Raw genomic sequence first — 14,564 nt, 5'->3', positions numbered from 1 at the left:
TAATAAGTGTTTGCAAGCCTAAGCCCATAAATTCTTGACAGATTTGTGGATTGGTGAGAGCTCTAAACCCTTTTTAATAGGATTATAGCAGCATCTTGATTTTTTTTTAAAGTTAAATAAAAATCACCTATAACTTTCAAGGTCTCTAACTCTGTAATAAACCATGCTCCCTGCCTTCTAGTCAGACTTCCCAGCAGGTTTGGGGACCAACAGGTCTAAGATTGATGTCAGTTTTGTGTAGAGTTACACATTATGGCTTTGTTGAACTCTGTCTCTTCAATCCCCATCATCATCACTGTCTGTTTTACCACAAATATCCTATTTTGTCATATATGACAATATTTGCCTCTGCACTTTTACATGTGTGGGTGTGAAGAAGCCAGTTCAGAGTCTGCAGTGAAGCCAGAGCAGCAGCAGCAGCTCTCTACGCTCTTCTGCCGTGTCAGTGGTGGAGAATACACATGCTCACTTATTTGGCAATATGTACTTAAGGACATTTTTTCAAATCTTTCTGTTTTCTTGATCATCTTTTCTTTCCACTGGGCTCAGCTCTCCCTCCGTGGTCATTGCAGGTATAGCTGTGCATGCTCGACTGTCCTTCTAGTTCAGAATATTCTTTATTCTGTGCTCCTCAGAGGAGACCTTTTTAAGCCTGATGAGGCACAGCTCCTGCTTAGCACATTTTCCTTCTCTTTTCAGCACAGTCTGGCCTGAGGCTGTCAGACCATAGGCTCGAGGTAGTTCCTCGGCACTGTGCAGTATCATCGTCTTGGGTGTTCAAAAGGGAGTGCAGGCTTGACTGAGGTTTCGGGAATGCTCATTCTGTGCAGTGACTGTGCCACCGACAGATGGGCATGTACAAAGCCTCAGTGTTTAGGACCTTTTACTTTTGTCCTCACTGTGTGAACACTGAGAAACCCTTTCTTCTCAAGCTAAAAAGGACAGGATGAGAAAGCCGGTGCTTTCCCAGCGGCTTGATGCTGTACCCCCAAGTGACCTTCAGGGGGAACCTTCCTGCCTGAGGAGAGCATGGTACCTTTGCATCATCTGCAGGATTTATTTATGTCTCCTCTCCTGGTCCATTCACAGCTCTCCTGAGTGCCCCTCCTCCCGCAGCCGTTTGTAGGGTCTTGAGCCTTTCACACATCTAGCAGGGGAGTGACTTTGGGCTGCTTGAAGTGGTTAAATTGTTAAGCACCTCACATCAGGCTCAAGGATAAGGCCAGCTATAGCCCAGGTCTTCAGAGACAGTAGCAGTGCATTCAGGAAATGCAGCTTTCAGCCTCGTGGCTTGTTGGTGTCACAAGGCACATTGGCTCTTCCTGAGATCTAATATAAGATGTTTAGCAGTGCTGAGTGCTGGACTCAGAAGTATGTAAGGGTCCAGTCACCTCACCCCCTGGTTGTCTAGAAAATTAGTACCAAAGAACTCTGCAGTCCTACCAAAACCCATGTTGGTTTGGCTCTGGAGAGGGAGCTGCCAAAATGGGTAGCAGGTGTTTACATCCATATTTACTTGCAGCATAAAAATTTGTATAATATGATGACAGAAAATGTTACAAACTGCTCATGTCTTGGAAGGACAATCCGAGGCAGAGACAAAGTGGTGTCTCCTGCAGAGCACTTGAAAAACTGCTGCCACGGTTCTTTCCTTAAGTCTGTATATTAATTTACCTACATAGTCAAATATCCTTTTGTAGCACAGAAATGGAACAAGGAAACCAGTTGATTCGTCTCTCTATTTCCTTTGAAAAGGGTATAAAGAAGTTGATGGGACCTCTGTCCATTCTTTGTTAGGAACAGTTTAAAAAACTTGTGTTGAAAAAGAATGAGAAATTCCTGGTCCCTGGCTGACATTCCTGTAAATCTGCTGTTTTTAACAGATTGCTCCCTAAAGGCATTACAGTACTTTAATACCTGGTTTGAAGAGCTTGTGAAAGGCAGGTGTCTCCTGATTTTTGTTCTGGCTGACCCTCGAGTGAAGAAGTTATAAGGTCTCAAACTGAAATAGTCCTTGAATTCCCAAATGTACTGCAAAAATTAAGCAAATTTGCCACAGATGCAGCCTGTTAATTATGGAAGTGGCCTCCTTGAGATTAAATAAAAGTCAGGCTTATGATCTTGAGGCAGTTGTCTGGTTTTGGTTACATTGTTGAAAGCTGGAAAAAATTCACTGATTTTCGCAGAGTTACTGTCAATCTAGATCAATATAGATGGAGCAGTCTGAGCCTCTTGCATCTTTATGTGATACGTGGATTTCAAGATACTGTGGTTTTCTCTCTTCTGTTCTCAAGGAGCTTTAGGAGCAATGCTTGTCTGCCTGTCATGTTAGACTGATGGCTGCTCTAGCAATTGACAATTTCCATATCCCAAAAAATTACCTCAGAGGTGTCAGAGATGATTTGTCATCAGCATCCAGGCTACAGGATTATGTGCATGTTGTTTAACATTCCTTTGAGATGGACAGTGCACACAGCTTTTTACATCTCCAGAGGGATCTCATAATCCTGGAACAGCCTGGACAACAGGATGGCAGTTTACAACCCTGAGCAAGTAAGGGGGGATGAGTACAGAAGCCCCATACCACAAGGCCAGCTTTGTGGAGGAAAAACAGGACAATGATGAATCAATATCCTACATTCGTTTTGGGGGAATTTTTTACTAGTACCTTCCAGGAAACCCATCATAGGGAGCATCCCGAAGGTGGATGTGCCATGCTGAAGCCCATATTAACCATGTATCTGGGATCCATCTACTGAGAAAGATGCCCACTCTGTGGGAGAACCTCTTGGCTTTCCCAGATATGTCTAGCCCTTCAAAAGTGCTGTGAGATTCCTTCTTCCAAGATATGTTTGTTGCCCCTTGAGGGACTGCTGCTCTGTCTTCTCACCAGCTGCTCTTACTACCATGTCTTCAAAAACCAGGATCTCTTGTGCTGTTCATGGCTGGCATTGCTGGCTCAAAAGTTGTTGCTTTTAGCATCTGGGGAACTGTGAAAATGAAATTACTCTGTTGCGTACACTGGGCTTGTTGTACTGCGCTGCAAACTCTGTACCTCAGTGTTAGAAAAATTTTCTTGCAAAAATGGCTTTTCTCTCTTGAGCTATGCTTATTACTTTTCATTTTTTCTATTGGAAAATAATTACTGTGTTTCCACAGAAGTTGGGCTCCCAGTTGTCCTCTGCCTCACTGTTGGAGGGAAACAGAAAGAGCTTTTCTCCCTCCAGTCAAAAACTGTAACAAATTTCATCATCTTGTGGTACAGTGTTTGGGAAAGGGATAGAGTTTGGCAAAATACTACTGGTTTCTTCCTTATGATAGAGCAAAATGTGGGAAGGGTCTTGGCTATGTTTGGATTTTTTTTTCTTGTACTGGCATTGCTTTTTAAGTTGCCACTGGAACTATAAAACTGCAGGTTAGGATTTGCTCATTACTATGGCTTCCTTGTCTGCTTGAATGCTTGGGTTTTGGTGCTGAGGAACTCCAGGGGCTCAGTCTGACCTCACTCTCCCCACTCTAAACTCCCTCTCCTTCCCTTCCCTGCCCCACCAATACATAACCACAAATGATTCTTGAAAATTCTGCATGCAGGAGCATACACATGTCAAATGTTTTTGGCTTCATGATGATCTTGGCTCAAAAGTAGCATCTTGCAAGTCCTTCTGCCCCTGCCCCAGCTGCCTGTGGCCTTGGTGGGTGTTAGCACTGGGGGCCTGCAGTGAGGCTGTCTGAAAAGTCACAGAGAAGGCAGGCAGAGTCAATCCCAGAGTGCAGCATTTTCTTGGGGCCCCCCAAACTTCCCTGCACTGAGGGTGAGCCAGTGTCACACTTTGGTGTCCCTCCTTGGGAGCTTCCTACTCCAGCCTCATTGCTCGGTGCCCTTTTGCAAGGACACTTGTTTGGGGTTTTATTTTAATCCTTCTCGTTTGTGTATGTTTTCTGCAGGGAAAGAAGAAGAAGAGGAAAAGGGATAAGCAGCCAGGAGAGACCAATGGTAAGTAAAAATAAGTCTAAACCTCTTGCTTAGTGGAAGTGTGGCAATCCTGGTGTGACCCTTGTAGGTACGGGGGAGGTGGGCACAGGTCTCCTGGCCTCAGGGAAGCCGGTCCCTATGCTAGACAGCTTTTTTTTTTTAAATGCACTCCAATTATTCATGCGTTACGCCCTTCTAAAACTAGTAACCCAGCCATTGCATGTCAGAGCCTCCTTGTGTGGCATTAGCTGAGTTTGTCCGTGGTAGTTGCCGAGCCTGTAACCGCAGAGCCGTAGCTGTAATGCCTGTGCCATCGTTTATCCAGTTGTCCGCTTCCTCCGCGCATCCGTGTGCGTGCGTGCGTGGCTGTGTGCGTGTGGTATTAATTTGGGCTGTCCCTGGATGTCCTGATGCATGCCTTACAGTGGTAAATCGCACCCATTTTAAATTAAGGAGGTTTGCCATTCTATATAGGAAATTAGAAATACTGCATAGGCAATCTCATAGTCGATCTTGAAGAAGCCCTAACTTAGTTTTTTTGAAGCCTTTGTATAATTTGTTCTTTTTTTTCAGAACACAGCGAATGTTTCCTAAATCCTTGCCTTTCACTTCCTCCGATTACAGGTGCTAATGTCATTTTGAGTCATTTAAAATAGTTTATAAACTGCTTTTTAATTTTTTTTTCCTGCCATTATAGATTTTAACATTAAACACTTATGACATTAAGAAAAAAATACCATCCACACGTTTTGATAGTATTTATTATCTATATATCTTTATATCTATTATGTTTGATAGTATTTTTTAATTTTGTTTTTTTGTTTTTGTAACAATTGCTATTAAAACAGTAATACAGTAAAAATAACGCAAGAGTTGTACTAACTGTGCAAATTGAATATGCAGTATTTCTTTAAAGAGACTGATAAAGAATGGAAGCAAGTCAGTAATGAACCTCCTTAATCTAATGGCATTTTTCATGGCTCCCACTAAGTCTTCTCACATTAGCATGCATATGCATTTTTTTATTATTATTTTAGTTTTGGATCTTTTTTTTTTTTCCTTTCTGCTCAAGCCTATTCATTGCAATTCACTAGCTGTACTAACTCAGCACCTTGCCATGCTTTACATTTTATTTTCTGGCTGATGCTAACATACTCATTCCGCAATCTGCTTATTCTTATCCATTCTTTTAAATACAAATTAATGAAAACAAGTAAATTGAATATTATTCCAAAAGCTGCATTATCCCAGGAGATATAATTTCCTTTTTTTTTTCCTTTCTTTTTTTTTTTTTCCTCTTTTTTTGTATCTGAGTTGAAGAAAAAAGCATGTTCAGGATCTAACTTCCATACTCAGCTTCTTTTCTTCCTTTTTTCCCCCCTTTAAAAAAAAAAAGAGAATAAAAAATCCAGCCCAAATCAATCTTGCCTGAAATATCCTGCTAGACCAACCACAATGACTTTCCTCTACCTGCTCTCTTAAAAGGGAAAGAAACAGTCCTTTATAAAGGGATACTGCAGCTTTAATTGCAACAGCTAATCTCAAGAGTTGAATAAAAATGTAATTATCACTTTTTTTAAACTTTTAAATCAAAAGTCAATATTTGCAATTAATAACAAGGACATTGATTTTTATTCCCTTTTTTATTTTTATTTTTTCCTTATTTTTACCTTTCTCTTTTTTCTCCCCTTTTCTCTCTTCCCCCCTCTCTCTCTCTCTCTCTCACTCCCCCCTCTCCCCTTTTCTTTTTTTTCCTCTCTCCCTTTTCTGCTCGCTTTTCTTGAACTCATTCAGACCTGAGCGCTCCTAAGAAATGCCGAGCGCGCTTTGGCCTTGATCAACAGAATAACTGGTGCGGCCCCTGCAGGTGTGTATAGTTTTCCCAGACTCGCTATGGCTGATTTGCAGCTGGTTTATTTGGTACTTTCCCCTTTTTTTTCCTGCCTTGTTGCTTTGTAGCTCTGTGTTGTGATCTAGAAGACCCAAGGGAGTGGGACACTGCCATCAGTTATCGTCTCTCTGAAAGGGTTTTGCTTATTTTTTTTTTTCTTTGTTGGTTGGTTGGTTTGTTTTGGTTTTTTTTGCCTTCCTCTTTGCTGCTGCTAGCCAAAAACCCACTGTAAAACAGCATCAACCTTAAGCCCATCTGATCCGTGGCTCAACCACGCTCCTGCCTTCCAAGCCTCCACCCAAGGAAAGTTGCTCCCAAAGCCCTTGATAGCGCGGCCCTGAGTGCGGTACCGACACCACACAGGCTCATGGCTGTGTCGGAGATGGTTTTTTGGTTTTCCTTTGGCTCATTGTGAAAGTCCTGTTTTCCTTCCTGCCCTTGGTACGAGGGGAGATTACCAAATAAAACGGAGGTGATTGAAAGCTGAACGTAGCTGTAGCTAAGATGACGCAGACCAAATGAGCTCTATCCACCATTGTGTTGTATTTTTTGTGTTTACCTTATGCTAACAGATGCAAATACTCCAAAGAAGTGTCGGGCATTGTTCGGGCTTGACCGACAGAGTTTATGGTGCAAACCATGCAGGTATAAAACTACCCATTAGGCCTTTGGGGAAATAAAAGCAATCTGTCCTCTTAGTGCATTTGTGTGATTTTATTTTTTTAATCTTTTTTCCCCACTCCCCACCTTTCTCTCTCCCGCAGCATCAAATGCTAATAATCTTTGATCTTTGGAATTTCTTGCTAATTTAATGCCATTTTCTCTCTTTCTTTACCAATAACCTCTCCCTGGTGGTAGAACTGGGAACAAGAAAACTCAAAGTCCTTAAAGCTGGCAAATTTTTGGCTTTTTTTTTTGGTTTTTTTTTCCAGATTGTCAGCAAAATTAATGTTTAGCTGGACATTTATATTTTGTCTTTCATTTGGGTCTATGTCCCCTGCCTGCAAAGGCTTTTTAAAAAGGTTCTGGGATCTGCAGCACTAGTGTTTTTCTCATGATTAGAGATGTAAAAGCCAGTGTTTACAGCTTATATTGTATACATTCTTTTGGTATTATCTGAAAAATTAAATAGCTACCTGTTGGCTTCTATGCCTCCGTAAGGTTTATGTAGATATAATTTTTTTTAAGTGATCTGAAGTCTTTTTTTTTTCATTTCAAAAATACACTTTTTCTTAAATTTTATCCCAACAAGTGAGCTGTAAACGTCTGAGCTCTAGACAAAACTAATTACAACTTTAGTAGCACAGTTTCCAGCATTAAAAGGAGATGAAAGACATCAGAGAGCCCAAATTCCGGCAGCCCATGTTCTACTGGAGTTTAATTCCATGTATAACTCAGTACGTACTTCTTTCTTGGTGGAGGGATACCGAGTAGTTCTTTTCTCATTCCTTTTTCCTTATATGATCGCATTTGGTTAAATTTGTTGTTTCTTTATTCTGATACAAGCAGTCTTTGAATTTGGAATATTATGATGGTAGGTATTTCAACCCAAACCACACTCTGTGTGTAGTGATTCCTCTCCCACATTTTCCCCTCTTACTCATGCCAGTCCCATGTGCTCCATCTCATTTAGAATGTAGCTCAGACGTCCATCGTATTTTGTGTATGCACGCAGTCTTGTCTGTACTTAGTGTCGAGGAAAACACGGTTTGAGGGTGGTGGTGTGTGTCACTGTACCAGAGGAGGCACCAAAAATGCCTTCTGCAGGTTGTGTATTGTCCCATTTGAGGCATGGTAGGTACGGGGTGTTGGGGTTTAGGTATCAGTACCAGGCCATGTGTTAAGCAGGCTGGCAAAGCAGCATTTCTTAGTGCTTAAAGGGGAAGGGTTCAGTCCAGAAGAGCTGAGTAGCTACTTCACTGTGTCAGGAGGCTCGAGCCTCATGCTAGCGAAGGACTCCAGTGCTGTGTTTAGTTAGGCTCTGTTCTGTGGTTAGCTTGCTGCACACTATCAGCAGATATTTGTGTAGTCTAGAGATAGAGTATGTGAAGCATGTCAGGCTCTGCATGCCAAGTGCCAGAACTGGGGGCACATCATGTATGTGTTGCTTTATCTTTTCCTGGCTGCTTGAGTAAGCAAGATACTTTTAAAACTACATTTTATTATCAGGAAAGCTTTTTATTTGGTCTGTATAGTGCTTAGGTTACATGTGAAGCATAAACCCTCTCTTAACTTGCACCAGATTTTGGTCAGAATTCTTTTCAGTGCATCAGGGACATCTTCAGTGGTATAGCTGAGAGTTTTAGACTTACTGATTCAGAGTCAGCTGCTTTTCTTTTTGTTTTGGTTTGGTTTCTTGTTTTGTTTTGTTTTTTAATGCATGGAGGCATTTTACCACTAGGTATTAGAGCATTTCTCTCCTATTTCTGGTCCTAACCATTATAACATTGCATTTACTAGCACGGTAGTATTTTGTAGCACACCTTATGTAGGTGCTAAAGATGTGCAGTTTGCTACTGTGGTGAAAACTCAGACATCTTTGCCCACAGCAACTGAATAAACCCTTGCCATCTTCTGTGGCTTTCACCCATGGGAATTGCAGCATTACAGGTTTCCTGGTGCTGTCCCAGGGCTAGTTTCAGGGGCAGCACATGTGGAGTCAGGTCTGTTGGTGTAGCAGGTTAACACTTTTCAGAGCAATGCACAAATGAATAAACCTCCTTAGTGCTTCTGAGGAGGGATATGTAGTATTTTTGTTCCAGCCTTTAGGAGAGCAAAACTGAGGCACAAGTAGTTCCTTAGATTTTTACTTATTCCCCTTCACCAGAGCTGCCTAATGGTCTTCGAGTCTGGTAAAATTAGGCTTGCATGGTTTGGGGCATTGCCCTCTGGGCTTTTTGTCCCACCTAATCCTGACAGGTGCATGACCACAGTAACACCTGGTGTGATTGGTACAGACTGTGGAAATGTCTCCCCCTTGAGCCATCGTGATTTAAGTAAACAGCTTTTCAGACTAAAAGTGGCCACACTATTAAAGAGTTTAGCAGAGGAAGCAATGTGCTCCCTTAATCCTAGTCAAAGGAAAATTACTTCAGGTAGCAGAGCAATGGGTTTGGTTTTAAAAAGGTTGTTAACTCTGCAGTGTCAGAAGATCAGGTAGACCTGGTTTAAGGTTGCTTTGCCATGGAGCTCTTTCTTTCAGGCCACAGAACTTAAATAATATTTTTTTTTAAAGTTTGAAATGCTGGCATACTAAGTTCAGACTGCCTCCAGTTAAATAATTCACTGCCCTGTAGGTTCAGAGCAGTCCAGCTGAATGACTTTTGGATCCCCATCAATGAGGCAGGCAGAGCCTGGGGCTCTGCTTGCAAGTAATTGTAATTTGGGGAGGGAGAGAGAGTCCTGCAGTCTCTCCAAATTGTAAGAATCCATCTTTCCACACAAGTAATGTAGGTGAGCTTTGTGAAGCTTAACTGTCCTGCTTTGCCACTGGAGCTGTACAGAAGGTCCAAACAGGAGCTGTGGCCCTGGTAGTGCTGCACAGCTGAACTAGGAAGTGGTGAGAGAGGAGAGGGGAGAAAGAGCAGCAGAACTGTCCTTAGCTGAGAGACAGAGACCCCCAGTGTTGTTCGTTGATGGTAGAAGAATTAACAAGGTCTGTTTGGAGCCCACCAAATTAATTTTTTTTCCTGTCTTTTAACGTTGCTCTAATAAAGCATGGTTTACAGCCTTCACTTGCTGTCTTCTATCTTTATTTCTTTCTTTTTAACATTTAAGTTGCATGGTTGTCTTTAGTTTTTAGCATGTATTGATCTGCAGGCTAACGTGGTTAAAACTCTAATAGCCCTAACCCCTTACCTTGCCACATGGCACATGGAGCAGAATCTGAGAGCAGACCTGAGTCTCTGGAGAAAGGGATGTCACAGCACTGGTCCCTCACTGAAGCTGGTGAAAGATGGGGTGCTGGGATTGTTGTTCTTTTCCTGGCTATGGGATACAATAGTTTTAACTCCAGGATCAAGCCGATTTGATCTCCTTTGCAGATGAGAAGCATCTGTCCCTGTTGCCTGGAGGGCAGAGCTTGGTTTAACCCAGCCAAACGCAGTTGTGATACAGAGGGAGAACCCTGGTGACCAGCAGGGGAACTGGGACACCTACTGGAGTGGGGAATGTCCCCCATGACACTCAGCTGCTGTACCAGGTGCTCCCTCTGATGGAGTTGCTGAGTTGGGGTGACGTATCCACTGGAGAGGAAAAGCAACCTCCTCCTTCGTGTGGGTGGCTTTGTTCATCTTAGCTGAGCATCCAAAGTTCTTGTGGCAGAGCTGCTCTAGACAGACTTTGTCCTATGCCTTGGGCTGTGTGACAGCACTTCAGCACTTCCCATGGGAAGTGTGCTTGTGAATAGGAGAGCTGGAGAGCCAGCATGCTTAGGGTAAAGGTGGCCACTGAACATCGTTCTGCCAGATGCTGTGGTTGTTTGCCTCATTACTTCTGTCCTACTGCTTGGCAAGAGAGATGGTGTGAAACTGTCATCTGTTTTCATTGCTCCTTTACATTATCCAGTGGACAGAGGGAGGAGAAAAGATCTCTGTCGGGTCACTTATTTACTTGAAGATGAGCAGCTCTTGCAAGACTCTCATATCCCCTGATGTGAAATAAGATCCATGTTGCTCCTCACCTTTGTACCTGTCGTCGTGCTCTTCACCTACTGAAATTGGATCCCACTCTGGAGTTACATGGATGGCCTCTCAGAGGAAAATTCCCCAAAATGCAGACAAGCAGCTTCCCAAATCTACCACTATCCCCTAAAACCAAAAGTAAAACTGAGTCGATTTAAAGCCACAACCTGCAGGCCACACAACCAGTTATTCTTGTTATTTTGGATCATACTCTGTTTTTCCTGTTCTTTTCCTGTTTTTTTCTTCTGTTTGCTTTGTTTGTTCGTTTTGTTTTTATTTCCCCTCTCTCTCGTTCTCTCTGTTATATATCCCTCCTGTCTGACTGACATTTCTGGATTTGGTGTGGTTCTTAACAGAGGAGAAAGCAATGAGCAGTAGTTTGCAGCTGTTCTTGCCTCCCAAGGGCAGGGCATCGTGAGAGACTACAGGTGACACAGGTGTAGCGATAGCCCCGTTGAGTTGGACAGCATTATGGGACATCTTGAGATGCCATCAGCTATACAGGGTTTTTATTTTAGGAGGATTAAATTACTTTTTTTTTTTTTTCCCCATGGAGGAAAGTTTGTAGATTAGAACAGTGGGTTTCAAAACCCATTTATCTGGTTTTCTGATCATTAAAATAAGGAAAGGAGGCGGCCTGAAGAGGAGGGGGATGAAGAGACAATTAATTGGTGAATCCTTTCCAAATCTGCTAGCTGAAGGGAGGTTCCCGAGTGGGCTCGGTGCTGAGGACACCCAGCCAGACCCCCAGGATGGCACGTGGGGCCAGGCTGCCACCCGTGCAGAGCCCAGAGTAGCTGATTGACAGCTCTTTGCTGTAGATGACTGTCTCCATCAGCATCTCTGCCCTTTATTCACAGATAACTCTCTCCCTGTTTCTAGGAGAAAAAAAAAGTGCGTTCGCTACATACAAGGTGAAGGCAGCTGCGTCAGCCCACCCTCTTCAGATGGAAGCTTACTAGACTCTCCTCCGTCCTCCCCTGCCATGCTCGCCTCCCCCTCCAGAGACTCGAAACCACAGACTGAACAAACGCAACCCCTCTCGCTCTCATTGAAGCCCGACCCGCTGGCGCACCTGGTGATGATGCCGCCGCCCTCCTCGCTCGTGCTCGCTGAGAGCGCTGCGAGCAAGCCCGGCGCCCTGCCCGCCGCCAGCTGCCCCAACGGGGCCCTGGACCACCCGCCGGCCGCCCTCCCGCCGGCCGCCGCCGCCGCATCCCTCGCACAGCCCTCGACGTCCTCCTTGCATTCCCACAGCTCGCTGGCGGGGACACAGCCCCAGCCGCTCTCCCTTGTAACGAAGTCCTTAGAATAGCTTTAGCCTCGTTAGCCCTTTCGGTTTCCTTTCGGGGGGATTGAATTCTGTTGGTATTTGGGGTTTTGGTTTTTTTTCCTTTTCTTTCTTTTTTTTTTTCTTCTCCTCCTTGTTGTCGTCTGCTGTTTGTCGTCGTTTCTCGGTTTCATTTTTAATTTGTGCCATGTGGCTACATTAGTTGATGTTTTATCGAGTTCATTGGTCAATATTTGACCCATTCTTATTTCAATTTCTCCTTTTTAAATATGTAGATGAGAAAAGCCTCATGATTCTGCCAAAATTTTTATCAACAGCTGTTTAAAGTCTTTGTAGCGTTTAAAAAATATATATATATACATAATTGTTATGTAGTTCCAATAGCTTAGTTTTAAAGACTGATTTTAAAAATTAAAAAAAAAAAGAAGCAATTTTGAAGCAGCCCTTGCTGGAGGCATTGGTTCTTTATTATTTGTATTAAATACGAGCTTGCGAACCAATCATTTTACATCTGGTTTTTAAATCTTTAAGGGCACAACGAATGCGGTGCCGCTACTACTTCTTTTTTTTTTTTCTTCCTTGTGTGAAACAACCTTTATTGTGATGTTACTTGTTATTGTTTAAATGTACAGAAACAAAGGGTTAAAAAAATGTGTTAATATACCTTGTTCCATGGTGTTGTTCTTTTGGGGGAGGGGACGCTACTCAACAATTAAAAGTATCACAACGCTATTGGACCAGTAGTATTTATTGCTTTAGAAATTGCTTGTTGTATCTGTATGTTGTCCCTTTTTAAATGTTTTTTTCTTCTTTTTTTTCCTTGAAACATTGTATAAAGGGTTTTTTTTTTCCTTTAGTGTAAGCATCTTATATATAACAACTCATTTGTACAAGGTTTTTAAGTTTATATATAAATGTGTATATATATATTTTTTCCGGGATTTTGTTTTTGATTTCTTTTCATGATTTTTTTTTTTTTTTTTTTTTTTTTTTTTTTTTTTTTGCTATATGAAATACGGTTGCCACCAAATGGACATTCGCAGGTGCATTTTTTTCAAGGATCAATAGTGTAAAGAATAAAATTGCTTTAAAAGCCATTACACATGAAAAGACTTGAAAATTTAGCAAGGGAATTTTTAGCAATGCTGTTTGAAAAATAGCAAGGTCCAAGTGTCTCCCGTTCAGAACTGCAGCTGAATCCCCTGCGACATTAGGACTGTAGGCTGTGTGCAAAATTTTTATGTGCCAAAATTCTCAGTGACTTTTAACTTTCTCCCGACAACTTTATTATTTTTTTTAATGCTGTAATTTTTTTGTTCATCATGTTTTGCTGTGATGTTACATAGGTAGATATGTATGTAGTTTTAATGTCACCTATAACAGATGTGTTTGGTAGCAGATTGTCCGGAAAGCATTTAAAATGAAGAGGTATAAACCCTTAAGGGCCAAATTCTGTATATTAGATTATTCATAAAAGGAAAATCAGACTGCCACTTTTATGTACACTTACTACATACAGGTAGGTAGCAAACTTAAAACAAAAAAAAAACCTAGGCATGTTGATGTTGCAAAAAACGCTGTATAAAGCTGAAAAATTGTTCATCTGTTCATTCAGTGCCATTGTAGTTGACATGAAGCGATTGTAAAACTGTCTCAGATTTTTCTCTGGTTTATTAAGATGCTAACTATAACATTTTTTGTGAATACTTTGAATGTTTCCTAACAGTTGTGATGTTACTGTTCCGTTTTATGCTCTTATTCCGATTTTCATTTTTAATGGTTTGGAAGCCATTTTTTGTAATGAATAAATGTTCATGCTGTACAGTATCTGTAGCATGCAGTTCTGGATTAATAAAAGCAACTTAGTATGTGCAGAGAATGACTTGTCAACTCATTTATGCATTGACTGCATTTTGTCTGGCTGGAAAGATTTTCAGGCCAACTGGAAAAATTCCTCAAAAGAAAATGTGTGAAAATTGTGGCAAATTGCAGCCAGCTCTATTTGTGAGAAATCCCGTTTCCTTTGGGTTCCCATGGAATGCACTTGCACTGGCCCTCTCCCTGCTCAGCACACTTTTGCGTGAGTAGAAGTGGTTAAAAATCCTTTTTATTCAAAGCAAATGGCACATGATTTGGCAGAAGACAGCACGTGAGCTAAGGGAATGTTCTTCCATGTGAATTGAGCCTGACTGGGGCACAGGCGACCAGAGCTGGTGTTACCTTCAATTTTAATATATTTCTGTTCAACCTGGTGGTCTCAAAACATAGGCCTGGTGCACTATAAAGGTCACATAGGAGAGCCCAGATAGCCTTAATTAGTAAAGTCCTTCTGCTGGCCTTAGGCTTTATCTGGACAGATTTGAGTCCAGTTTTGCATATATCTGAGGGTTTTTAAAATGAAATGAGCCCTTGCAGCACAGCCTGCTCTCAGTTCCAAGAATTCAGCATCCACCTGACAGCAATGCCTGCAGATGCTGCAGGATGGGACTGAATTTACGTGGAAGGATTCTTATTATGTTGTTGATTTGTTTGGGTTTTTTTAAAATAAGTGGAGATTTAAACATAATTTCCAGGAATCTATCACAATTGGATGTCACCATAGGCCCAGTCATCTTGGAAAATGTCAGCCGTAATTCCTACAATGGCACTTGAGGAGAATGGAGTGTAAAGGTCTTGAAGCAGGTTTGTTCCCTGCCTTTGTGCAGGTGCATTGCTCAGGTACTGCAC

At 42.1% G+C, this 14,564-nt stretch overlaps 1 protein-coding gene across 37 annotated transcripts in view; it reads left to right on the top strand.

Moving 5' to 3' along the window:
* TCF7L2 (transcription factor 7 like 2) overlaps positions 1 to 13,711 on the top strand; it is a 173,574-nt gene extending 159,863 nt beyond the window's left edge. For 10 of the 37 annotated variants that reach the window (XM_048311443.1, XM_048311439.1, XM_048311435.1 and 7 more), the window contains 4 exons: positions 3,946 to 3,994; positions 4,547 to 4,597; positions 5,768 to 5,840; positions 11,429 to 13,711. In XM_048311443.1, the coding sequence (XP_048167400.1) occupies positions 3,946 to 3,994; positions 4,547 to 4,597; positions 5,768 to 5,840; positions 11,429 to 11,861 (606 nt within the window). In that variant the 3' untranslated portion in view covers positions 11,862 to 13,711. Of the gene's footprint in view, positions 1 to 3,945; positions 3,999 to 4,546; positions 4,598 to 5,767; positions 5,841 to 6,436; positions 6,510 to 7,370; positions 7,400 to 11,428 lie in introns of those variants that run through there. The other 27 variants (XM_048311452.1, XM_048311460.1, XM_048311459.1 and 24 more) reach the window with 17 other exon arrangements.
* The last annotated feature ends 853 nt before the right edge of the window (positions 13,712 to 14,564 follow it).

The sequence above is a fragment of the Corvus hawaiiensis genome, chromosome 8 (assembly GCF_020740725.1).
Source record: "Corvus hawaiiensis isolate bCorHaw1 chromosome 8, bCorHaw1.pri.cur, whole genome shotgun sequence".
Classification (NCBI taxonomy): Eukaryota; Metazoa; Chordata; class Aves; order Passeriformes; family Corvidae; genus Corvus; species Corvus hawaiiensis.
Note: the sequence above shows the minus strand (reverse complement) of the source record. Positions and strands in the feature narration are given on the sequence as shown.